This window comes from Cornus florida, unplaced genomic scaffold (assembly GCF_030987335.1).
Source record: "Cornus florida cultivar Cherokee Brave unplaced genomic scaffold, ASM3098733v1 CherokeeBrave_3.0.0_Hap2_Chr04, whole genome shotgun sequence".
Lineage (NCBI taxonomy): Eukaryota > Viridiplantae > Streptophyta > Magnoliopsida > Cornales > Cornaceae > Cornus > Cornus florida.
In genome coordinates this window covers 95,795,898-95,821,827 of record NW_026775574.1, presented here as the reverse complement: position 1 = coordinate 95,821,827, position 25,930 = coordinate 95,795,898, and the positions used below count along the sequence as shown (strand labels likewise).

The following is a 25,930-nucleotide window of genomic DNA, read 5'->3' as shown; positions in this document are numbered from 1 at the left end:
GATTTCAAGTATAAAAGTCGCTACTTACATAAAATAATCATATATTTTTCCGACTATTGGAGTCCTTATCCTTATTCATTAAAAGAGTATCAGCTACAAATCGTAACAGATTCTAATAAAGGAACACTATTTAGGGTAAAGTTCACGAACGTATTTACAATACTAACAAACTAACCCGGAATTGTTCCAACCCAATACACCGATCAGATCCTGTCTAGAAATTCTGTCTGAACTCTGATTTGTTTACTTAATCAACTAATATGATCAAATGGACCTCAGTTCAAATCATATATTAAACCCAGCATTAACTGTACACAATACATACAAACAATTTTTGAAAATGATGGTAGTCTAACACATTAGTTGATTCAAACTCGGTCTAAAGTGTGTGAACACCAATAGACAGCCCGAACATTACAGCAGTCACTACAAAACCCTCCATCATTGGCAGAAAACTCCTAGACTTGTTCTGGTACTAATTTTAAACCAACTACTTCTTCCCGAACAATAAATATATAAATAAACCAACAAAGAGTGCAATTATATACAAAAATTCTCGCACCATTTAAGCAGAACTCGAGCACATTTTTCCTTTCATATTAATAAGTTGTGCATGGAAATATTTATACATTTTCCAAGTAGAAGATGGATACGGATGCAATTAAATTATACATCTAGCATATTTTCTAAAATTCAGAGCTCAGGAGCTGATGTACAGAGAAAAATGAATATAAGGGCAACAGTCTCATGCGTACCCACATATAAAATCATAACAAACCTTATACAAAAGTATGCATGTTTCCGGAAAGCCAGTTCACTTCCGCTCAAGGCCCCTATAAAAGCAACAAAAAGATAATAAAAATTTAATAATACAATATTGTTATCATTTGCAAAGTTGAAAGGAAAGGACAGAGCCAGTTATGAACTTTCTAATCACAGCAATTCCGTATATCTGCTCAATTCAGCCTGTTTCATTTGTCAGCCTACATTAAGCAATTCCTCAAACAACCCATAATTTGATGACATTAACCGTCTTCCAAACAGCGCTGAATTGTACTATTGGCATGTCAAAAAGTAAATTTTTTTAGATGAGCTGGTTATTAATTAATTCGCTCAGATCTGAATTATATGGATATTGTAGGAAAAGGTAAGAAGCAAGAACAGAACAAGCTCGATGCAAGATCCAAATGTTCTAGAATCTTCTTAGAAATACACATCTATTGAAACAAAGTAACACATGCGGATAGGTTAAAGTGTTCCAATGAATATGCAGGACAATAGTCAAGCATACCATGTAAAGTGAGATGATACTACTTGAATGAAAGAAAAGGTCTCCAAACTGTCTTCATGCCCAAAACATGTAAACTGAACTCAGAAGCTGTAATTAAATTCTTGTTTAAATGCTTCCATGTTAAAACTTCAAGATAAGGTGCACATTCCTGAGTGTTCGAAAATTTTTGGGGAAGCAATATAATAATATATAATCATTGTCAACTCCTAAACATCATTAGTACTGAGTATTCATAACTTCAGAAAAAAGACGCTCAAAATTCGATGTTGTATTCCTGCTTAAAAACGAGTGAACTGCTCATATTGAACACGTATTTTACACAAAAACACCATTTACCCCTACAAAAAACAGAGGTGAGAGAGACAATATTCAAAACATATATATTTAGCTATGTCCCCATATTCTTGGATTTGACAAGTCCAAGGTTTAGATACATCATACCTATATTATACATATTTATCCAAGTCGTTAAGTCTTATGTAACATATTTCATACCTTGACAAGCCAATGGCCCTCAAGTTCTTAGCCCTGCAAACCCCTCAATCTATGGTAAGCATTACATATGAAATGGAGCACTAGTTTTTAAAAAAGTTAAAAGATGGTTTTTCGAACATCATGCATGCAAATGCTACTGAAGCAGTATTTTCTCAAGTGATCAAAAACCCATTGCATAATGAAATTAACTCTCCCCAGCTATGTGTAATTTTTGTCAACACCACCAATCTGATAACCAGTGCATACATTGAAAACCAAAATTCATGCATGATTGTCATGCTCATTTAACATTAGTTCAAGAGATTTATATCAATACATCATACTTTTCATCTTTACATGGGGAAGGGGAAACTCTTTATCTTTTACATGGTAACGGGAAAAATAAAAATAAAACACCTCAAGCTTGACATGCATTGACAGGCATAGGAAATGGGGGATCTAGATATCCTCCTGAAAAGTAAATGACCATTATTTATTTTCCGGCAATCCATCTGCCAACTGCATTTGCTTGAAACCAAAGTTTGATGTGTTTTGATTTCCAGAGGGGGGCACTTTGAGAGGAAACATACAAATTTTTAATGCGACTTCATCAACCATCACCACACAATCATCTGCTGGTTTCATGAAATTCGGGGATTAAGTTTCTCCAAAAGCAAAATAAAAGTTGGATTTCTAGGTTACTCAGGTGTCCTGACCATAAACATAAGCTTTGGATACGTAGATGGTTGAAGTATGTTTCATAATCTCAAGTATATCAAACATCATTTTCACCTTCTTCATTGAAGCTGTTCCTATTCTGCAACCATTTCCTCTACTCACTTCCCAATTTTCTGTTTTTGAGGATTCTGTTGAGAATTAGAGACGGTATTCTCCCTATATAGTAGAAAAAGATAATATATAATACTATTGGTTAGAGAGGCTTTTTTCTATTTTTTATAGAAAATACCCAGGGAGAACCATAATGTCTATGGGCATAAGTTTGCTTGATTGTCTTTTTTTAGTTTTTGTCTCTAAGAAGTAAGAACTTGCATCATTTGAACAAGAAAGAGCTTTGCTTGCTCCATGTTTTTAAATTATGCTGGCACCACTCTTCTAATGTCCTTTACTATTGTTAGGGGTGACTCTTAAACGCAACAGTTACTCAAAGCATTGCCTTATGCTGGTGATCGCTTCAATGCCAGATATTCACTAGAAATAGGCAGTTGTCGTCTACACTAGACACACTAAAAATTTAGTTTCCTTTCTCTGCACCAGAGACCCTTAAGGTTTAAAACTGTCAATATCCTATAATAATGGGTTACAAGCCAAGTACCCTAGTGCAAATATAGTTTGTATCCAAAACCAAGTCATGGATCACAAGAAAACCACCACCATATAAGAAAAAACATCATGAGATTTAATATTGTGTCAAAATACAAAACTTTCTTCCTCACCAAACTCTTGTTTCAGAATCAAAACGTACATCAAAAACACATATTGTAAAGACATTCCAAGTGCAGTAAACAACTACAAATACCCACAATGAAATAAGCACAAATGCAAAAAACAATACTAATTACCTCCTAGAAGACCCTCTGTCCCTTGAGACTGCTCCATCTCTTCGGCTCTTCTCTAGTACCAAAGCTCGTTCCCTGCCCTTCTCTCGCCTCTCTCTCCTCAACCTTTCTTCCCTCATCTCCTCCAATGTTTTCTTCCCGCTACTACTCTTGCCCTCTTCCTTCCCCTTTCTAAATGTATAATCATCTCCACCACTCTCAGCATTCGAATCATCACTCGGCTTCAACAGATACCACGGCAATTTCACGCCTTTCCCGGCAACTCCATACCCTAATCTATACTTCTCATCCTCCGGCAACACAACCTTAGGTGCCTCCTCCTTCTTCTTCATCATCTTCATCTTCTTAAAAGCCCCTCTCTTATCATCTTCTTCACCATCAACACCAACTGTAACTGGATCAAAGATCTTGATACCTTCGAACAGATTGATGTGGTTCGATTTCGATTCCAATTTGGGTTCTGATTTCGATTCCAATTTGGGTTCCGATTTGGATTCCAATTCATCCGATTCTGCATCGGCTTGAGCTAAGGGGAGCAAGCCGCGGGCTTGTCGGAGCTGCTCGAGACGAAACTCGGCGTCTCGCTTTCGAGACTGCTCGCGCTTGAGCTGCTCTTCTTTAGCGGCGGCTTCTTCGTCTTTGCGGACTTTCTCTCTGTTATCGAAGTTGTAGACGTTCCATCGCTTCTGAGGAAGAATGTTTAGACCACCGTGACCTCCCATAGTTGGATGGTTTCAGATTTGGCGATAATCACAGTAATAAAACCCTATATTGTACAAATTACGAATTTATATATACATATATGTATATAGCTGTGGCTGCATAAAAAAACAAGCCCTAATTCAATTCAAGCTTGAGAAAGTAGGAATTCAATTACAATTAACAAAACCATATATATAGAGAGAGAGAGGTGTGGCTGCATAAAAAGCAAACCCTAATTCAATTGAAGCTTGACAAAATAGGAATTCAATTACCTGAGAAGAAATTCGGAGCAATCACTACAAAGGATCTGAAGTTAGAACAGATGAAACAAAACCATTGCGCAAGAGAAAACTAAAGAAGGCGGTGAATTTTGCGTGTGAAGCAGATGAAAGACGGAGCCCATTACCAGGGCCCAAGGACTAAAGGAGGCCCAATTTCGAGCAAATCAACGGTCCAAAAACAACCAGCAGTGGTTTGCTCATTAAAAAATATAATAACAATTAATTGGTAGACAAAAGTTTATTTATCAGTTTGGCGAAGGTTGTGGAATTCAAGGATGCAGTCTAGACGAACCTTAGAAGAAGTAATTAATCAGTATATGTGGACATTTGGTGGACCTAGCAATGAGATTTTTATGTAAAGACTTCTAAGCATTTGGTGGACCTCAACCATATAAATTATACAAGTTTTAAATTACATTACTATTTTCTATAGATTATAATATTATAAATATTATTGGATATAATGGTAAAAATAATTAAAACTTTTTCTTTCCTTTTCTCCTAATGAATATAGTAAATTATAAATTTATTCTCTTCTCGTCTCTTTTATCCAGCCAAATAAAAAGAAAGAATTACGGTAGAAATGTCTCATGCCCCCTTCTTCTCTCCCTTTCACTCAATTTTTTTCTTTCCTATCGTAGTCCATATCGCACTTTATGAAACCCATCACTTTTTGAGAAACGGTTTGATACGTTTTCTAATAATCAACGAAGTTGTAGTTGGAGAGTGTGTTTGGCATTACAAATCAACAAAGCTATAGCGTGTTCTACTATAAAAATTCATTTATAATTGTGATTGATGACACATAATTGTACTGCTTGAATATATAACTTTGGCAGGGCATTACTTGGTACAATTGGTCGAACATCTAACTCTTCGATCGGGCTAGATTAGGGCAAATACTCTAATTTAGTCTAGCCCAGTACTCTAATTTGTAGAACATCTAACTCTTCGATCGGGCTACACTACAATCCTTAGCAGCGGTTATAAAGCTTTTAACAAAAGTTTAAATTTGGTACTCTTGAATAATTGCACAGAGAGGTTATAAAGCTTTTAACAAAAGTTTAAATTTGGTACTTCTGAATAATTGCAGAGAGAGATAAAATCTATAGATGTTACACTTAAAAACACTGAACCAGCTTTCCTTATAATTGGAATTGGAAGAAAATAAATTTAAACTTTCAATTAAATTTTTTCCAATTTTTATTTCAAGACACAAATTCAGTGCTCTCAATGTAGCATGAAAGTATTTGTATTTCATCCCAACTTTTAAAAACCAGTACATCTTTAACAACCACAAACACTTCATTAGTATTTGGTCTGCATTACAACACAGCATACACAAATATAATGTTAAGAGACAGTATTGAGCATATACCAAAAACTATGTTGCATTGAAAATTAGGACCCTTTTCCTCACTTCGTTTACTACACCTACTACTACATGTGATTCTATAAACATATTAACTTCATTTACTGAGATATAATTGACAAACTGAACCCCCTTGAATGCCGGCCGGATTTGAAATTTCTTCGATCAATAATTCTTCAACCACAACCAGAATATGGAAGTATAACGGCACATGAAAAAGCAAAGGCCGATTCCCTAGCCTCCATGACCGCATTAGAAGATGAAGTCACTGATCTCAACACACTTGTTATTCTGGGTATGCTTCTTGACAATATATGCACTATCTTCCACGCCTGCATTTGAACAATTCATCCTGTGCCTGCAAGATTGACAGACCATAGCTAGATCTGTTATTTGGTATACTCGAGATACAAAAGAAAGATGAAGTTACAGTAGTTACCAAGCAAAGTGGTCCTCGCAGCATATAGAACCCCAGATGATTGGAAGTGCAGCTCCTTTCCTGTAAGCGAATATTCAATTTATTACACACATATAATAATAAAGGAATTCTCAAGAAGTTGGGATTTCTGAGTTGAGTCGAATAGAAAAAACGGATATATATATGTATGTATATATATGTCATACTCAACTGCATGTTTATATTGAAGGAAGATTTAACACCTACAGTCAATAGTAATCTTAAGATCTCTTTCACATCATCACATTTTCTTTACACTACTAAAACAAAGTTATTTTGAGCAATACTAGTACAATCCTAGGATAAAGTTCTTGAAATTTATACATATCAAACTCGAAATCAATCAGTTCAAAAGTGATACCAATTATTCAAAATCAAATCGTATGATTTATATGAAAACTCAACTGGGTTCATATACCAGATCATAATTCGTAATATCATGAGTGAGTCAGTGACAAAGTAACATAGTATCAGAACAGTCAATACCTCTAATGGCCAGTTTATAAACTACAACCAATTTTTTCACACATAGGAATAATGGTGTTGCTGGCCATCAGGCTTAAAAATACTTTAAAATGTACATTTATTATCAGAGGTTTGAAATCGGAATACAACACCCTCACCCCGATCTCTCTCTGATATTTCACTAGAACCAATATTTTGGCAAGCACTATTATGTCAATGAGCAACAGGCTCAAAGAAACCTTGTAGTTTTTGTCAAGGTCCAAATACAACACTGGCCTTCTTCTTAAGCATTCTCAGAGAACAATGGGCAAACCTATTTTACATATTCTAAATATTGAGAAGTAAAAAATAAAAATAAAAATTCAGAAAAAAACAGAAAACACCATAAGCAATATAGGTCACCAACCATGTTGCAGTATTCATATCATAGAACTTGTCAAAGGCTTTATCAAAACAGTATTGACAAGCCAAAAGATCATTGATATCAGTCACCTTGCACGTTGATTTACAGCATTTGACCTATGCAAATAACAAAATAGTCATTATTAAGCAAGTGAAACAATTACAAGAAGGACAAGCATCATACTACTTGGAATATCAAGTTAAATTAAGTGACAACCGTCTTTGTTTATGAGGAAATATCCATCAGTCCAAAATCTCAGGAGGAAGCAATGATATAACATAAATCCATCCACAATTATGTATCCTACCCTTGTTGTTCTATCCATTTTCAACAAGAGAGAGAAGATGCAACTTTTGAGGCTTCTTTGAAAGAAGACACAGAAAATTAAAGCAAAAGAAAGTAGAGACAATAAAGAGAAGCTAAAACAAGCATACCAGAAAAGTTTGTTAAATTGGTTAGAATTTATAACTAGCAGCATATAAATATTATAATCCACTTAGCGGAGTCATACCTTTCATGAATTTTTGTTTGCAAGTTCCTAATCAAGATGAGTTTCACCAATCACAGTTGCAGAGTGATGTGGATGACAAGTACAGAGCACGCTGCCTCCTCTGACATACAGTGCAGAGGTGTAAAGCTTACTTGGCTCACTTAGAGGAAATAATTTGATTAGCTACTTTATAAGTCAGTCTGTTTTCAAATTTAGTTGAAAAGAAAAGCGAGTTGTTCCTATCATAACTTTCAGTCATTGTGTTCATCCTTTGCATTTTATTTGAATCTTACAGTCTCACAATGTGGAGCAAAGCGGAGGCTTCAAAAAACTTGAGTTCAACTTGGCCATCCAAAAGAGAACTAGTGAACTTTAAATTTGAACTTCATAATCTACTTATTAAGTTTCAGACATTTGCTAATCATGAATTAACCACATAAGAAGATCACAATATTCTTTTCCTACTTGCAACAACCACTTGATGCTCAATGCATGTGACTCATCTCTTTCTTTGACCTAAAGTCCTCCAGATTCTTTAGAATCTCTTATACTGTCTTCCAAATAAAAGAGAATAAGAGAAGAATGATAAATATATTTTTGGCTTGTAAATTTAGAGTCACAAAAGCATACATATACCACATATCAACAAATGATCTAAAATCAAAGTATAACACATTTAAAGCTGATTACAATTTTTTTTTTGGTTATATTTGGCTTGTAAATTTAGAATCACGAAGCAAACATATACCACATATCAACAAATGATCTAATACCCAAGTATAACGCATTAAAAGATGATTACAATTTTTTTGGTTTAATAGCTGGCTCATGATCATATCCAAAATATTGCATATAATATTGAGCTGCAGCACTGATATTCTAATATTATGCTTGGCTACTATAAGTAACACTTTTGGATCGATGCTAAGAATCATAACCAAATCCCAATTCTCCTAACAGATGGTACAAAACAGACCATGTAAGTATAATTCTACATAATAAATACTAGAATATCCAACCAATATAGTACGCATTTGTCCATATAAAAGCAAGTTTACAGCCAAAAAAAGCTCACCAAACGCTTGAGCTTATAGGAGTAATATTGCCGATGGGAGGGGTGTGCCCTGATATGCTCGCTCAAATGGCCTGCACTGGAAATTATGATATAATTCAGTTCATAACCTGCTCTCGAGAAAACTTTACTTTACAAAAATTAATGAAGAATTTAGTATTAATTATATAAATATTGCGGACCAACTAGAATTAACAACTAATTCATCAGCAACAAGATGCTCAACCATAACTCCCCGCCTTCCCTCCCCCACCAACACCAAACAAAAGAAAAAGGACATTTTGTCAACACTATTTTAGCAGTATATTCCCTTGTAGCAAATGGAATTGTCTGCCAATTTGCTCTAAAATCCATTTTGGATAATCATCCAAACATGTCTGTCTTCGAACAAAACAAAAACAGTAGAGAATACCCCTTTCATCTCACTTGGAAACAGTAGATAATCCACAAGATATGAGTCAAAATATACCCTCACCAAATTTTCTTCATCTTCAGCATGATCACGAGCCTACCACCCAAACCCCCCAACTAACCAAATACGAAAATATGGGTTGAGAGCGTTTTAAGACCACCTATGCTATACACAAACAAAATATACATATATATATATATGTGATACACATATACATACACACACACACACACACACACACATATATATATGCACACATTTGGTATGTGCATCTTAATACAAAAATTAAAAATTAAAAATGATATAAATATATATAATTTTTTTGATAAGTTAATATAAATATTTGGAACATACAATTCCTTCTTTTTTTTCACTTGATTTGTATGAATAGAAAAAATAAAAAAGCAAAGATACTGACAAAAAGATAAATAATGTGACCTAATGGTAGTTCCTCATTAATAAGTTATAACTCATGTTCAAGTCTTCTCCATGCCAGTTTTTCAAGATTTTGTAAATAGTTGCAGGCAGACACAGGAGATTAATCAGGTGCCTGCCCGTATATGCCAAACTAGTCAAAAGTTATGAGAGAGAGAGAGATTCTGCAAGAATTCACATGCATATAGTGGGAGCATGAAATCCTTTATAGAAACTCAACAAAAATTTTCTTGTACAAGCATATGACACTGCTTCAAATGTAAATTAACTGAGACATATATGAGAAAATATATAAGCCCCTTCCCTCCCAAGTAGGAACAATGCCCCTGGATTTAATCACTAAAAATATCTTCCCACAGAGATTAGTTCACCAACTTATATCAAATCTACCATTCACACAATGTTAAACAACCAAAATTCCAAAAGTCCAAAAGTCAAGCCCACCACATAATGATAATTCTAGAGTACATATTTGTGAGAACATGACCAAGGGCAGAACAATCACCAAGAATATAAAGCCAATTAACTCAAAATATCGTTTGAACAGAATCAGAAAAAATAAAATGAAATGTAAGTATTCCTACTTACCTGTCACATAATGCCATGCTGCAGTCAAGGCATGTGGCCAAACTTGATGACCTATGGCAAGCATTGCACTTTGCAGTTAGCATGTTTTTGCCAATTTGGTGGCATCTGCAAACAATGAGAGACCAAAGAAGAAAAGACTGAGGGGCTAAGTTCCACTGTGAATTGCATATCACATGATCAATAGCATAAAAAATTTATAAAAAAAAAAAATTAAAAAAAAAATGGCAGATAAATACTGATTAACTATTCCAACTGCGGCCCCTTAAACTAGCTTGATTTAGAGTATGTGGAAACAGGAAGATTACATATAGCAGAACAGGCTTAATGGTAGATCACCTAAATCCTTGACTGTAGATGTCTGACCAAGATTTAAAGAAATCTAACATTATTCCAACTGATCTGGGAATATCTACACTACAGTAAGAGGAACGACTATTATCTTAGAATGAATTTTGGAAACAACAAGCTCTCTGCAACAACACCATGCAACAAGAACTTGGGAGCTTCAGTATTTGTTTCCTATTTTCTATCTCTTTCCACTCTCGTCATTTTTCTATCCTATATAGAGGAGCCTCCACCATTGTATTGTGTATGAGTTCAAAGAGTATTACAAAAGTGATGTAGCCATTTGGGCTCTTTGTGCTGTGGATGTAGGCCCTAGTGGCTGAACCATGTAACATTTGTGTGTTCTTGTTTCATTTCTCTCTTCACTTTTGTTTTATGCTTTACAACATAAATCATAATCAAAAGGTGGTGAGCAGTGAATAAAATTTAATAAAAGTCAATAAATAAGTCATTTGACATGTCAACTTATCATATTGTCCTTTGACTTGAGAGAAAAAAAAAGGGGGGGGATAATTTTTTAGCAAGATATTATTGCAAGGAATGTGGGAGAAAGAGCATCAAGATGAAAATAAAAATGCTACCAGGCAACAAGCATATAGTAAGAAATTATGAAAAATATATAATAAATAATAATGAGAAATATATTGTTGCACGGAATGTGGGAGAAAAAGTGTACCAAGATGAAAGTATAATGCTACCAGACCAGACAACAAAGATATATGTGTTAAGAAATTATGAAACCTTTTGTACAAGTCAAGAAGATCCCTGGATATGGAAGTGGAATTTTTCTGACCTAGTGCCACCTGTACAAAATAGAACTTTAATAAGCTATACTAAAGTATAGTTATAACACAAGTATTATGATGAATATCAAATGTGTGATTTTCATTCAAGTAAAATGAAAATCAATACCTGGTTATATGTTTCACCTATACAAAGGGATTGACGATCAGATGTCACCACCAAACAATCTTCAGGAAGGTGTCCAGGCCTCTGACATTTCCAACTACAATGGAAGGATCGATTATTATAGACAACATGTAGATACAACTGAGCATGATGAGGGTATATTCTGTGGTTAGAAAATCTTAGTATAGATGTTCACATTTAAAATCTCAATGAAAGCTCCTATGCACAGACTAGCCTAAGTATGATGATAGCAGAAGCCATCACTGACAAAATAAATGAATTTTTTTTTTTTTTTTTCGTTCACATAGCATCAGTTCAACCAGATTTTAATTCTTGTGCTTCAAAGCTTGTCTATATAATGGTACATAACTAAAATGTTTGATGATGAAATGTACCACTTGTAAGTGCAGAGGATGGATCTCTTCTTGGACCAGCAAAGACGGTCAGAATCCCAAGTATCCAATCCAAACTCAGGCATTTGCAATACACATTTATGTCCGGCTGGGTCTTCGACTGGACTCTGGTTGCTTAAGGGCTCCTACAAAAAATTATGATGGAAGGATTTAGATTTCAGAAAGTGGAAGAAAAGTGAGATGTTCTTGATATTGAACTCAAATTACATGGAAAGTGAAAAAATAAAAACAAAAAATACAAACCAACCTCAGGCAGCTTGAGGTTCTCCAAAAGCTCGGCTTTGCATTCCATACTGCAGATATCGTCCTCTGTCTATCATAATAGAAATAAAAACACAATACACAAGATCACTGGGTGTAGAAATGAAAAGAAACAAGATCTGAAGAAGATTTAAAATCAACTTAAATAACAGGTCAGATATCAGACCTCATTGCAAATATATTCTCCATACTTTCCACATACCACACAAACAGGTTCTCCTGGAACAGGAAAACGCTGCTCACTTCTCTTCTTAACCCGATCAACTTCATCCATGTTACCTAAAAGAAGTAAATAAAACAAATTGTGTAACAAGAGTCAAGGACTTATTTGTGATTGTCAGCCACATATCTGCATTGAAAGAATGAAGAGACGCCAAAACATACACATCTGTTCCCCAACTTAATTTCTATACTGTGAGCTCTAGGCTGGATAGTTTCATATAAACATTTGGCCAAGCAACAAAGCAGAAAGCTATATGCAGGTTCAACTCACTACGTAAAGCCTATGAGTTTGGTTTATGTTTGAACTGCCATATTAGCCAAGGAATGGGATAACTTGGGTTGATGAATCCAATCAAATCATACCATAACAGTTGGCATTGGAAAAGAATTAGTGTCAACAAGTAACTGCATGTACTTGTTATACATAAAACCAAGTTACAGTTGTTTGTAGTTTGTACTACAAGTCAACAACAAGACTCAAAATCTTTTTGTACTATATTAAGGTCCCACAAACCTTTAAGTATTATTTAATTAAATGCTCAATCTTTATTTTTTTAACATAATTAGTTTTTTCCTTATTTTGAAATATCCATTGGAAGGTTTCAGCTAGCTTAACTGCTATGTCTCTCTAGTCATACCAGGGACTTAAATAAATCATGCCTTATATTGTAAAATTGAGGAAAATTCCCAGTTGGACGAAAATGAAAAAAGGAATACTCTTAGGTGAAGGTTTTTGCAAACTTGCAGAGTTTTCTCCCGGCATAAATTCCCCAATGCAACAATTTACCAATCCATTTTAATGGTACCTGAATATTCATGCCTTATTATGTTCCTTCTCCTTCTAAAGTCAATGTGTACCAAACCTCCTTCTCCCATTTGTGATGTCCACAATCTTGTTATATGCACACAATGAAACCATGTCATTCACTCTCCTTCAACTAGTTATCTTTGGTTTCCTCAGTATAGTCACCCAAGCAAAACTTTAGCATTATATTGACTCGAAACATCGCCACCATATCAAAACATTGAACTTTATAAACTATTTGCCAGTGAAAAAAAAGAAAAAAAATCTATAAATAGATCTAAAGTATGACACTGGCATAACAAAAGCATAAAATGATGTACTGATATCTGAGATAAGCATCCAGAGACAAACCAAAATTAGGAGGATCCTGCTTTTCTTCACAATGATCCAGAGTTAAACTATAACCAGGAAGATTGTGCTTCTCTTTACATTCTGAGGAAGTACTTCTATCACCTGATTTTTAATGGAGATAATTTCAGATTATGATGAGCACAATTCCAATGCCAAAACACAACTTCTACATGTGAAAGTCGCATACGATACACCACTAAAAGGTAAAAGAAACAAATAAATCAGTATCTCATAAAATTACACGGGAAGAAAATATCTAAAGGCTAATTATATCTTATACCACTGAAGCTCAAGTAACAACAACAATTTTTTCTACACAACAATAACCAATATTTTCAATCATTAAAATGTGAAACAAACAAATAACAGTGTCCCGATAAAAACTTACTATCATACTCCACCAATTGCAACTCCGAATTTGAAGTTTCCTATAACATAATGAAACCCATAGTATTTAAAATAAAAATTGGCATGAATTAACATGTTAAATAAGTAGCAAAGCAGAACAATCGGCAGTACCAAAGCATCCACAGTAAATTGGTGATAAGCCAGAGATGAACTGAGTTCCTTCCTGCTCATACAAATAAAAATCAAGCAAAAAAACCCAGTATCAATAATTTAATGTAAAGTAACCAAACTAAATCTACCTGAACAAGCAAAGAGAACCATGTCTGAGCAACTTTATCAATAACAAGTTGAAATTTTGAAGCATAATATATGATTTAAAGAACTAATGGAATTCAAATTCACCTCCTTTTGTCAATGTAATCTTGGTGAGACATTGGTCCATCATTCTCTTCGACGATTCCATTGTTCGGATCTGGCAGTGGCCTTGGTTCTCTGCGGCGTTTACGATGCCGGATCCGGTCATTGCAGGGGACTGGTTCTTCAGCCGGAGGAGCGTTTCCGGTAGCAACATTATAAGCTGAAAATTAGGGCAAGTTAATTAACAAACAAAACCCTAAATTAGCATTAGAATAAAGAAGAGAGAGAAATTGAAAAGAGACCTCTAAGATTCTGAAGAACAGAGTTCAAATTGAAGTCTTTGTTGTACGCAAAGGAAGGGTTCTTGTAGAAATTCGTTCTCGTCCCCATTTGCTGTCTCTGTTCAAACTACAATTTAATTGTTAGTTTTAAACCAAAAACAAAGGTTCGGTTACATAACACCCAAGGGTTCCCAAATGTTCACACTTAAATTTTACACAACACTGTCTTTTCCAATTATTCCAGGGCACATCGGATTTAATACTCCTATATTAAAGTATGTCTTTTCCAATTAAGGTTACTGCTCAAAATAATTTTCTTGGAAATTTTTTTTTTTTTTTGAGGTAATGTCTATATATTTTGACGTGGCATAAATCTAGATCTTGATTGAGTTAATTGGGTGGGATTTGTTGAAAATTGATGAATAATTTTCTCTTTTCTTAAGTTTTAATATATTTTTTTTTTCATAAATATTTTACGATAATTAAATATGAAAAAATATAAAAAAAATATTTTAAGCTCAAACAAATCGAGCCTTAGGCTCCGTTTGTTTCGACTGAAAAATATTTTTGACAAAAGTGTATGTCGAGTTCATCGGGCAGGATATGTAATATAATTTGTCGAAAATTGATGAATAAATTATTTTTGTTAAATTTTAATATTTTTTTTCGTAAATATTTTACAACACCCAAACACCAAAAAAAATAAAAAATATATTTGATTAAAAATACTTTATGCCCAAACAGAGCCTTAAATTTAATTATTTTCTACTCAAATGGCTAATTTTGGGTGTAAAGACGGAGTCCCGTCTAGTTGCTATTTGCTAAGGCTTGCGCCCAACAAGCAAGGGTTAGACGAAGCCAGGAAATAGGCAAGGGTTAGGCCACGGCCAAAGCCCAGAAAAAGGCAACCTCGCGAGTGACAAGGACTATAAACAAGATGGTGATTGGCATGACCATAACAAGTTATGAGAATATAGTTGATTAAAATAGTGATTGGCATTACCATAACAAGATGACCCAAGAATTTACCCCACACATCAAATTCGAGGTCCAGAACCTACTAGACCAAAAAAAGAGTTGAAAGTAATTCGAGTTGCAATGCATCCCGTGCCCAAACAAAAAAATGGGACGATAACTTCACAAAGAGGTTGCAAAAGAACAAAAGAAGACAGCAACATATCTTTGGCCAAGAAATGAGTGATGCCATCCAATAGCTGATTAATTTAGTATTTTTAGCTTATGTTGGTCAGGGTATGTCGTAATCATTTAATGCTGTCAAGCATCATTTATTCAAATATAAAACAAAAAACAAGGGAAAAAGGTCAACCATGCACCACACGGTACATGTACATGGCCTGGCTTAAAATTTACATCAATGGTGAAGAGATTATAGAGTTCATATGCATTGAAATCGTTCTCATTAATGGAATTTTGTTTGCAATACTATACTTTTCTTCTCTATTCTACACACATATATATATATATATTTTGTCTTGAAATGTGAATTTTGTTAACACCCAAGGGAAAAAAAAAAAAAAAAAAAACTACCACAAAACCATCAAATCAAATATACAACAAAAAACAAGTGGAAAAGGTAAACCATACACCACACCTACATGCAATACATATACATGACCCGACTCAAAATTCACATCAATGGTGAAGAGATTTTTTTATGTGACGAAAAAATTGAGATTATAAGTTGTCAAACCCCAACCATTTGTCTTTCCGTTTAGTTTTTAGTTCTCTGTGTTCTATGCTACAATCATTTTATACGGTATTGCGACACACATTAAATTCGAGGTCCACAACCTACTAGACCAAAACAAGAGTTAAAAGTATGTCGAGTTGCAATGCATCCCGTGCCCAAACAAAAAATGGGACGATAACTTCACGAAGAGGTTGCTGAAGAACAAAAGAAGACAGCACATATCCTTGGCCAAGAAATAAGTGATGCCATCCAATAGCTGATTAATTTAGTATTTTTAGCTTATGTTGGTCATGGTATGTCGCAATCATTTAATGCTGTCATGCATCATATATTCCGAGAATATTCTCTATTTGTAATTTCTAATCATCTTCAGAAATGTAAAGCCAACTACATCCTGCCATCCAACAGAATTTCTTTCGTTTATGCTTGTTTTACTTGTGATATCGAGTTTCTCAGCTTTGATAGTGTCCACCACTAAAAGCTGTCTACAATTGAAGTATGATGATATGCACAAAACCATTTCGAGGGAAGAATCAGAGGAAACCGGAAAGTTTACAACTGAGAAACTGAAGGAGAATGTGGGAAAATATTGGATGATGGCAGAAACTGGTAGCCCTCAGTTTGTTATGGCACGGTCCATGGCCGGCTCCGCTTCAGGGGCAATTTGTTTTTTAGCTGCAGGCGCTTTAGCACCAGCAATCCTTAGGAAATGCTTTGGCATTTACCCGGATACATCATCGAAAGAAATGGGATCATCTTATAATTGGTCAACCTTTCCCATTTTTATAATTCAGTCTTCTGGGGTGGCAGTAGGTACCATTGCCCCAACATTTAGGTGGTTCACTGCCATAAGATTAAGGTGCTCGGAGAAAGGAGTCAAGAGCTATAAAACTGAGTTGAAAATAGAAAATTATTGGATTGAAAGGCTAGTAGGGTGGAAAGTGAGTCCCTTAGCTTTATGAGTCCGGGGTCAAAAATGCAGAAAACTCCTCCATATTGCAAAGAATATAATTTTGAACTTCTGTATAGGAGTTCAGATTGTGATTGTCTACTGTAGCAAATTAATTCTACTAATTTCTATTTTCTTCACAAGCTTGTTCTCCTCATTTGGGCACTTCTATAAGGTGTTAAAGCTAAGCCTCATATCTAAACATAATGCCTCAAACAATCACACACGATCAGAATCGGGGCCTGGTACAGAGTTGGAATTCAGCCGTTATGTTTTGTATCTTGAAGGCGAAGAGGAACTGCCCTTACAGATCATGAAGAAGAACATGAAAAGTACTGAACATTTTATTCAGAAGGGTGAAAAACAGCGGCCAAAATATTTGAAAGAGCTTTTACAAAAATCTGCTGCTTTCATGGGGGTGGCAACGTTTGACAGTGACCAAGTTCCATCTCTAGATTCTGAAGAACCTCCTAATTGTTGGTCTCTTCCGGTGGTTACCCTTACAAGTATTGCCATTGCACTTCCAAATATTGAAAATCACAAGGTGAAGCAGTTGCTTCAAAGTGTGAGTGAAGGCCTCTTTTATGTCAACCTTGTTGAAAAGTTCTTGAATACCAAAAGTGATATGTTGAACATCATAAATGCAGCAGACTGTGTGTGGTTAGGAGTTGATCTTTCCCGCAAATGGCTTGATGAAGATCTCCAAAAAATGGCTCATGAAGTAAAAAATGCAAAGGAGAGTCTTGAGAGACTTATTGACACAGCCAAAACTACTGTCATTAAATTCAAGGCAAACTTGAATGGAAATCAGGAGGAGAATCCTCTGAGCTGGCACATCAAGGCTATTGCTGCTAATTCATTGTACAGAATCGGCCAAACAATGTTGCTGGACCTCGAGGGTTGCAATAACCAGACAGATGAAGGACTATTCGATCAATTATCTATTATGATCGCGGATATATTGGGTGCCTGCCTCACCAATTTACCGTGCATTATAACTATGAAAAGCTTTTGCAGTGCCATAGAAGAGAGGGAGAAGAGTGTCCGGCATGCTGCTCAACTTCTTGGTGAAACTGAAGAGATTTTGAAAATCCTTCAACAATGTGAGCTTCCTTGTCTAAATCCTGATAAAGTGGCATACATTGATGAGTGGCGTACACTAATCAAGAAGGAGAATCCCTTGGCCTCACTGTCTTCATTCAATGATGGCAGATCTTCTGGTTCTAGTGAGTTGCACGTAACTGTTGAGTAGAAAATTTGGTTGAGAATGTACCAATAGATTATATTTCAATTCAGAAATTAGCATCAATCACATTCTATATAGCTTCCAGGAAAAATGGTAGAAATTGTAAGAAATTTTTTATTTAAAATAAGAAAAAAAGTAAAACAAAGGTTTTATTAAAATTACTTCTCCTTGGTAAACTTGTTACGGCTTAGCTGACAATATTGTTTGTATTAAGGAAAATTCCAGACCTGTTAACATAGATTGAATGATGCTTGCCCCAAGTCTCAAAAAGATTCTTTAAGTTGCGTTCGATTGTATGGAATTAGAGTCTTGAAATTAAAATTTGTGAAATTGGAGAAAAACAACTCACAAAATTGAACTTAAATTTTCTCCAATTCCATGCAACCGAACACAGCTTTAATATTTTTATCCCTTTGTCTCAAGTTATATTTTTATTTTATTTTTTCTCGAAAGGTAAGTTTTTCCTATTTTCTGGTGAAGTTAATTTTGTTGGAAGGCAACATCTCCTTGGCAAAAAAAATGAGTGGTGCCCTTCAACAGTTGATTATTCTATTCTATTGTTCCACGTAACACTGACTTTAAAATTCTAATTATCTTCAGAAACGTAAGCCAACCACACATCCTCCTAAGCTTCTAGGAAGATTGTCAGAGATTGTATCCATTCGCCAGAAAGTCAATTATATCTCTATATGCATGCAATACTCCATATATGTAGTAACAATCGCAGGACTAACAACTACAACCCAAACTTTTGCCTTCCCCAAGCAGAAAACAGAAAATGTACAACTTATGCAACGGTGACTTTAAGGACAACGTATGCTTGCCGATTTCGACCATCAAGGAATACTGTCAGCAGGAAGAACATTACGAAGCACCTTTGCCATGGATTGGCCTCTATGTTGCAGCAGCATCTCTAGTCTGCTCCCTTGCAATGGCTGCAGACGTCTTCCACGGGTTTAGCCACAGAAAACTCTGGTTTCCATGCAAATTTTTCACTCTCAACGCGGCTTCCTTGACATCATTAGGTGTAGCAATGAAGCTGCCACTGGATCTAAGTACCGAAATGCCAGCCCATGTAGATAAGCTGGCAAAAGTTACCAGCATTGCTTTCATGTCTACAGCGATGGGTAATTTTCTGCCTTCTTTAGCACTCATGAATGATAGAGAAATTTTCATGAACATAACAGCCTTGGCTATTCTCGTGTTCACCATTTTTGATAATATCTGCGTCCAATTATATACGCAAATAATATATTATTTTTTGAAAGAGCACCACATAGAAACCTCTATCATGCTTGTTTTGCTAGTGATATCGAGTTTTTCAGCTTTGACGGTTTCCACAGCTAAAAAGCATCTACAACAGAATTATGATGATCTGCACAAATGATTTTTAGTGAAGAACCAGAGGAAACTGAAAAGTTTACGATTGAGAAATTGAAAGAGATTGTTAAAAAGTATTGGATAATGGCAGAAACTAGTAGCCCACAGTACGTTATGGCTCGTTCCGTCACCTGCTATGCTTCAGGGGCAATCTGTTTGCTGGCTGCAGTCACTTTAGCAGAAGCAAACATCAGGCTGTGCAACGCATGGGGTTGGGACAACTGGGGAGGGGGATCGGCCAATCCTTATTTTCCGAATGAGTCTTGATCAAGTTATAAGTCGTCAACCTCCGCGATTCTTGTCATTCAGTCTTTTGGGGTGCTAGTAGGTACAATTGCTCCAACGTTTAGATGGTTCACCGCCATAAGAATAAGGTGCTCAGAGAAAAGAGTCAAGAGCTACAAAACTGAATTAAAAACAGAGTATTATTGGATTGAAAGGCTAGTAGAGTTGAGAGAGAGACCCTTAGCTTTACGAGTTCCGGGCCAAAAATGCAAAAAACTCGTTCGTAAAACGAAAAATCTAATTCTGAACTTCTTTATAAGAGTTCAGATTATGATTGTAATGGCCAGCAAATTAATTTTGCTCCTCTCTATTTTCTTAATGAGTTGGTTGATGTCATTTGGGCACTACTACAAGGTGTTAAAGCAGAAGTTTGGATGTAAACCTACTGTCTCAAACAACACGGAACCAGACTTGGGGTTTCGTACAAAGCTGGATCTTAGCCGTTATGTTTTGTATCTTGAAGGTGAGGAAGAACTGCCCTTACACATTATGAAGAACAATAGGGACGCAACCAATCATTTTATTCAGAAGGGTAAAAAGCAGCAACCAAAATATTTGAAAGAGCTTTTAGATCGATCTACTTCTTTTTATGGGGGTGGCAAAGTTTGATAGTAATCAAGTTCCACCTCTAGCTTCCGAAGAACCTCCCAATTGTTGGTCTCTTCCAGTGGTTACACTAACAAGTATTGCCATTGCACTTCCAAACAATGAAAATCACAAGGTGAGCTGGTTGCTTCGAAGCGTGAGAGAAGGCCTCTTGTATGTCAACCTTGTAGAAAAAATCTTGGATGTCAAAGGAGACTTGGCAAACATCAGAAGTGCTGCAGATATAGTATGGTTAGGAGTTGGTCTTTTTCACAAGTGGCTGGATGAAGATCTCCAAAAAATGGCTCTTGAAGGAAACAACTCCAAGAAAACTCTTGAGAAACTTACTGACAAAGGTAAAAACAATGTCATTGAGTTCAAGGCAAACACAAGCAGAGATATGAAGAAGAACCCTCTGAATTGGCCCATCAAGGCTATTGCTGCAAATTCTATGTACAGAATCAGCCAAACTGTGCTGCATTACCACAAAAGCAGCAATGATCAAGCTGATGAGACACTATTTGAGCAATTATCTATTATGATCGCAGATATATTGGGTGCTTGCCTCACCAACTTACCGCGTGTCATAACTATGGAATGCTTTTCCAGTGCCATAGAAAAGAGGGAGAAGAGCATCCTTCATGCTGCTCAACTTCTTGGTGAAACTGAAGAGATTTTGAAAATCCTTCAACAGAATGAGCTTCCCAGTCTGAACCCTGATAAAAAGGCTTATATTGATGAGTGGCGTGCATTAATGAGGCAGGAAAATTCCTTTGCTTCCACTTCTTCAATCAGTGATGGCACATCTTCTGTTTCAGGTGAGTTGCAGATGGCTATTGAGTAGAAGGCCTGCTTGAGAAAATGCTGACATATTATAATATAGTTGTATGGTACGTACTTGTTTAGGAGTTTTTTATTTATTTATTTATTTATTTATTTATTTATTTATTTTGTGTAGATATTATATGAAATCTCAGTTTCTATTGTGTAAAGTCTTTAATTAGCACAATTTGGTTAAGTGATAATACAGATATGTAGTATTCATGTGAGGAAGTTCATTATTTAGAAAAAGCAACTGTTCTTACATGCCACTCAAATATTAGTCATCTGAGCAATTGATTGCTCCTCATAATCTTAACCAGTAGCCAACATTTTCTCTACTTTTTAAGGAATGACAAGTGTGTTATGCCAATAAGCAATTATCAGAGGCTCCGAGTCCCTCAACTGTACACTTATATGTTGGGCATACAAAATCAAAATTGAGAGATTGGTCGAATCATAAATACTTAATTTGGAGACAAATCAATTGATCAGGATGGCATGAATTCCAAAATATGGAAAAAGATACTGTATATAAATAACAATCAAATCCGATAGCATCTTATGCGTCACATATCATTCTAGTTTTGGCTTCCAAAGGATGCTGGACTATATAAACATGTTAAAGTTTAGAATGGGACTTACCAAATTCCATATTTATTCAGACATCGAAGTCTTCTCTTGTAGATTACTCTGTTCCAAGGTGGCTGTCCTCTGCTACTGGTGGTGAGAATCTGTTGCTTTCTTTGGCTATCTTTGTGGACCTAATCCATGAGCTTCCTTTCCAAAACTTTTGAATAGTAAAAAAAAAATTATATATGTCAAACATGATCAATTTGATAATGTTTTCTTATCATTCATGGTAGTAGGTCAAAGTAGTACTCTCAGAGAAGAGGAGGTGTTACAGAAGTACTGTCGTCTTGTTGATCATTATCCGAAAGTTGAGGTGGTTCTAGGAGCATCTTTTTTTACTTTTTATTTTTTCACTTAAGAGCATCTTCAAATTTCAGAAAAAAAACCGGGCCAAACCTGGGAATTTCCACTTGGGGCCAAATAAATACTATAAAAAAAATTAAAAAATTGCATTTATATATATATAGCATTTTTTTTTACCGGAGAAGCCTTAATTTTAACGCGCACATTAAAGAATGTGGTATGGTGGTGAGGAAATAAATTGTATACTTTAATACAGTATAACAAATATGAAAAGATGCATACTCCATGTAAAATGTAAAGGGATAAAACGAAAATCTACGTACTCCCGGGTAAATACTAATACATTGGGTTATGATATTAATACACTTGGAAATATGTTGGTATACATTGAGTATTAATAACGTACAATATATGTTTCCGTGGACTCGAAGTAGTTGAATTATGTTATAATGTGGGCCAATTTTTACACGATGTTGATTTGAGAGCCAAGTTTCAAATATTCAAAACTCTCAACAATAATTGAAGAGCAATTGTGATAGAGTTGGGTCTAGTTCAATGAACCAGTAGTGAAAAGCTTCAATGAAAGTTCCAAAAAGTCATTCTCAGTTTTGGGACACGTACGCACTAAAAATGACTTGTCTGAGTTGTATGTCTCATCCAATACCAATCAATGAGGAAAAATACATAACAGTCAACATGAAAACTTATATGGAAATCTGGTAGAAATTGTAAGAATGTTTTATTTAAACATAAAGAAAAAAAAGTGAAACACACATCGATTAAAATTACTACTAATACGGGAAGAAGAAACAGGAAGAACAGTTCAAAGAATTTCATTACACATGGTGTTTATTCCACGGAACGACGTCTGTGTACGTTGCAGCAGCATATCTTGTCTGCTCCCTTGCAAGTTTCTTGGATAAAATTTTCACTCTTGATGCCGTCTAGCTGACACACACATAGATATATATATATATCACTATTTTGCCCCTTGTTATTTATCTATTTTTATTTTTGTTGGAATAAGTATTTATCTGAAGCAACATCTCCTTATCTTAAAAATGAGTGATGCCAACAAACAGCAGATTATTACCAAAGCTTCTAGGGAGATCGATAGAAATTGTATCCATTCGCCATAAAGTCAATAAAGTCCTTGGAATCTTGAAACGCAATGGGACAATATCTATATGCATTACTCAACATGAAAGCTAATTGAACATATATAACCAACAACTACAACCCATGCTCTTGCCTTTCCCTCGAAGAAGATAAGTAAAGCAAAAAAAGAAAAGAAAATGTCCATCTGCGAAGATTACTATTACTGGGTGGAGAAAGGGGATCCGATGACTAACCTCGACTACGGCAAATTAATGAATGCAATGCGGGAACGGCACCCCATGACTTGGAGAGACTTCCAGTATGTCAGCGAATCCTGCTGCATCGACTACAGAATCAAGAAGGAATATGAGCAATCAGAAACACCAATGCCATGGATCGGCATCTATGTTGCTGCAGCATCTCTAGTCTGCTCCCTTGCAATGGCTGCAGATGTCTTCCACGGTTTTCGCCACAGAAAACTGTGGTTTCCATGCAAATTTTTCACTCTCAATGCCGCTTCCTTGACATTGTTAGGAGTGGCAATGAAGCTGCCAGTGGATCTAAGTACCATCATGCCTGCCCATGTTGATAAGCTGGCGAAACTTACCAGCACCACTTTCATGTGTACAGCGATGGGTAATTTTCTGCCATCTTTAGCAACCATGAATGACACAGAAATTCTCATGAACATAACAGCCTTAGCTATTCTTGTGATCACCATTTTTGTTAATATCTGCATCCAGTTAAGTACCAAAGTAATAAATTATTTTTTCAAAGAGCATCACATTATAACGCAGTCTATCATGCTTGTTTTGCTTGCAATATCGAGTTTCTCAGCTTTGACGGTTTCCACCACCAAAAAGTCGTCTACAACAGAATTATGATGATATGCACAAAATGATTTCCATCAAAGAATCAGAGGAAACTGAAAAGCTTGCCATTGAGAAATTGAAAGAGAATGTAAAAAAATATTGGATGATGGCAGAATCTAGTAGCCCACAGTTTGTTATGGCTCGTTCCGTCACCTGCCATGCTTCAGGGGCAATCTGTTTTCTGGCTGCAGTCACTTTAGCAGAAGCCAACATCAGGCTGTGCAACGCGTGGGGATGGGGCAACTGGGGAGGGGGATCGGGAAATCCTTATTTTCCGAATGAGTCTCGATCAAGTTATAAGTCATCAACCTCGGTGATTCTTGTCATTCAGTCTTTTGGGGTGGTTGTAGGCACAATTGCCCCAGCATTTAGATGGTTCACTGCCATAAGATTAAGGTGCTCCGAGAAAAGAGTCAAGAGCTACAAAACTGAGTTGAAAACAGAGTATTACTGGATTGAAAGGCTAGTAGAGTCGAGAGATAGACCCTTAGCTTTATGTGTTCCAGGCCAAAAATGCAGAAAACTCGTTCATAAAACGAAGAATCTAATTCTGAACTTCTTTATAAGAGTTCAGGTTATGATTGTAATGGCCAGCAAACTAATTTTGCTCCTCTCCATTTTCTTAATAAGTCCATTGATGTCATTTGGGCACTACTACAAGGGGTTAAAGCAGAAGCTCGGATGTAAACCTACTGTCTCAAACAATCACACGGAACCAGACTTGGGGCTTGGTACAAAGCTGGATCTTAGCCATTATGTTTTGTATCTTGAAGGTGAGGAGGAACTGCCCTTATATTTTTTGAAGAACAATAGGGATGCAACCAATCATTTTATTCAGAAGGGTAAAAAGCAGCAACCAAAATATTTGAAAGAGCTTTTAGATCGATCTACTTCTTTTATGGGGGTGGCAAAGTTTGATAGTAACCAAGTTCCATCTCTAGCTTCCGAAGAACCTCCCAATTGTTGGTCTCTTCCAGTGGTTACACTAACAAGTATTGCCATTGCACTTCCAAACAATGAAAATCACAAGGTGAGCTGGTTGCTTCGAAGCGTGAGAGAAGGCCTCTTGTATGTCAACCAAGTAGAAAAAATCTTGGATGTCACAGGAGACTTGGCAAACATTAGAAGTGCTGCAGATATAGTATGGTTAGGAGTTGATCTTTTTCACAAGTGGCTGGATGAAGATCTCCAAAAAATGGCTCTTGAAGGAAACAACTCCAAGAAAACTCTTGAGAAACTTGCTGACATGGGTAAAAACAATGTCATTGAGTTCAAGGCAAACACAAGCAGAGATATGAAGAAGAACCCTCTGAATTGGCCCATCAAGGCTATTGCTGCAAATTCTATGTACAGAATCAGCCAAACTGTGCTGCATGACCGCGAAGGCAGCAATGATCAAGCTGATGAGACACTGTTTGAGCAATTATCTATTATGATCGCGGATATATTGGGTGCTTGCCTCACCAACTTACCGCGTGTCATAACTATGAAATGCTTTTCCAGTGCCATAGAAAAGAGGGAGAAGAGTGTCCTTCATGCTGCTCAACTTCTTGGTGAAACTGAAGAGATTTTGAAAACCCTTCAACAGCATGAGCTTCCCAGTCTGAACCCTGATAAAGTGGCTTATATTGAAGAGTGGCGTGCATTAATGAGGCAGGAAAATTCCCTGGCTTTCACTTCTTCAATCAGTGATGGCACATCTTCTGTTTCAGGTGAATTGCAGATAGCTATTGAGTAG

The 25,930-nt window shown here is 35.9% G+C and overlaps 5 protein-coding genes across 8 annotated transcripts; 3 read left to right on the top strand and 2 right to left on the bottom strand.

The window, feature by feature from the left end:
* Positions 1–564: 564 nt before the first annotated feature.
* LOC132304045 (uncharacterized) lies at positions 565–4,474 on the bottom strand. Of its 2 annotated transcripts, none has more exons than XM_059801547.1 (3): positions 4,317–4,474; positions 3,346–4,160; positions 565–833 (listed from the first exon to the last, which is right to left on the bottom strand). In XM_059801547.1, exons 2-3 carry the CDS (start codon positions 4,062–4,064, stop codon positions 815–817), a joined length of 738 nt encoding a protein of 245 aa, XP_059657530.1. In that variant the 5' UTR covers positions 4,065–4,160; positions 4,317–4,474; the 3' UTR covers positions 565–814. The 2 variants fall into 2 exon arrangements, with proteins under 2 accessions (XP_059657530.1, XP_059657531.1); XM_059801548.1 differs by having other exon boundaries at positions 3,346–4,108; positions 4,317–4,446.
* A 1,137-nt stretch (positions 4,475–5,611) lies between these two features.
* LOC132304044 (uncharacterized) lies at positions 5,612–23,105 on the bottom strand. Of its 3 annotated transcripts, XM_059801545.1 has the most exons (16): positions 21,932–23,105; positions 14,333–14,438; positions 14,076–14,250; positions 13,845–13,896; positions 13,714–13,753; positions 13,326–13,427; positions 12,114–12,226; positions 11,934–11,999; positions 11,669–11,811; positions 11,277–11,370; positions 11,106–11,167; positions 10,020–10,124; positions 8,588–8,663; positions 7,026–7,138; positions 6,137–6,196; positions 5,612–6,055 (listed from the first exon to the last, which is right to left on the bottom strand). In XM_059801545.1, exons 2-16 carry the CDS (start codon positions 14,418–14,420, stop codon positions 5,950–5,952), a joined length of 1,395 nt encoding a protein of 464 aa, XP_059657528.1. In that variant the 5' UTR covers positions 14,421–14,438; positions 21,932–23,105; the 3' UTR covers positions 5,612–5,949. The 3 variants fall into 3 exon arrangements, 2 of the variants coding, with proteins under 2 accessions (XP_059657528.1, XP_059657529.1); XM_059801546.1 differs by lacking the exon at positions 13,326–13,427; XR_009481479.1 differs by lacking the exon at positions 5,612–6,055 and having other exon boundaries at positions 6,169–6,196; positions 8,588–8,658.
* LOC132305417 (uncharacterized) lies at positions 16,445–18,223 on the top strand. The gene is made up of 2 exons (XM_059803060.1): positions 16,445–16,963; positions 17,060–18,223. The coding sequence occupies exons 1-2, from the start codon at positions 16,445–16,447 to the stop codon at positions 18,221–18,223; spliced, it is 1,683 nt and encodes a 560-aa protein (XP_059659043.1).
* Positions 20,472–21,311, top strand: LOC132305416 (uncharacterized). Its single transcript, XM_059803059.1, has one exon. It carries the CDS (start codon positions 20,472–20,474, stop codon positions 21,309–21,311), a length of 840 nt encoding a protein of 279 aa, XP_059659042.1.
* Positions 23,106–24,217: 1,112 nt separating the features above from the next.
* On the top strand, positions 24,218–25,930 carry LOC132305415 (uncharacterized). Its single transcript, XM_059803057.1, has one exon. The coding sequence runs from the start codon at positions 24,218–24,220 to the stop codon at positions 25,928–25,930; it is 1,713 nt and encodes a 570-aa protein (XP_059659040.1).

Coding starts and splice junctions, on each gene's coding strand:
- LOC132304045 (XM_059801547.1), bottom strand. CDS start 4,064: ATGGGAGGTCACGGTGGTCTAAACATTCTTCCTCAGAAGCGATGGAAC.
- LOC132305416 (XM_059803059.1), top strand. CDS start 20,472: ATGGGGGTGGCAAAGTTTGATAGTAATCAAGTTCCACCTCTAGCTTCC.
- LOC132305415 (XM_059803057.1), top strand. CDS start 24,218: ATGATTTCCATCAAAGAATCAGAGGAAACTGAAAAGCTTGCCATTGAG.
- LOC132305417 (XM_059803060.1), top strand. CDS start 16,445: ATGCTTGTTTTACTTGTGATATCGAGTTTCTCAGCTTTGATAGTGTCC. Junction 16,964..17,059: donor AAAGGCTAGTAGGGTGGAAA/GTGAGTCCCTTA, acceptor ATAGGAGTTCAG/ATTGTGATTGTCTACTGTAG.
- LOC132304044 (XM_059801545.1), bottom strand. CDS start 14,420: ATGGGGACGAGAACGAATTTCTACAAGAACCCTTCCTTTGCGTACAAC. Junction 13,754..13,844: donor AATTTACTGTGGATGCTTTG/GTACTGCCGATT, acceptor ATTATGTTATAG/GAAACTTCAAATTCGGAGTT. Junction 11,812..11,933: donor AGAACCTCAAGCTGCCTGAG/GTTGGTTTGTAT, acceptor AATTTTTTGTAG/GAGCCCTTAAGCAACCAGAG.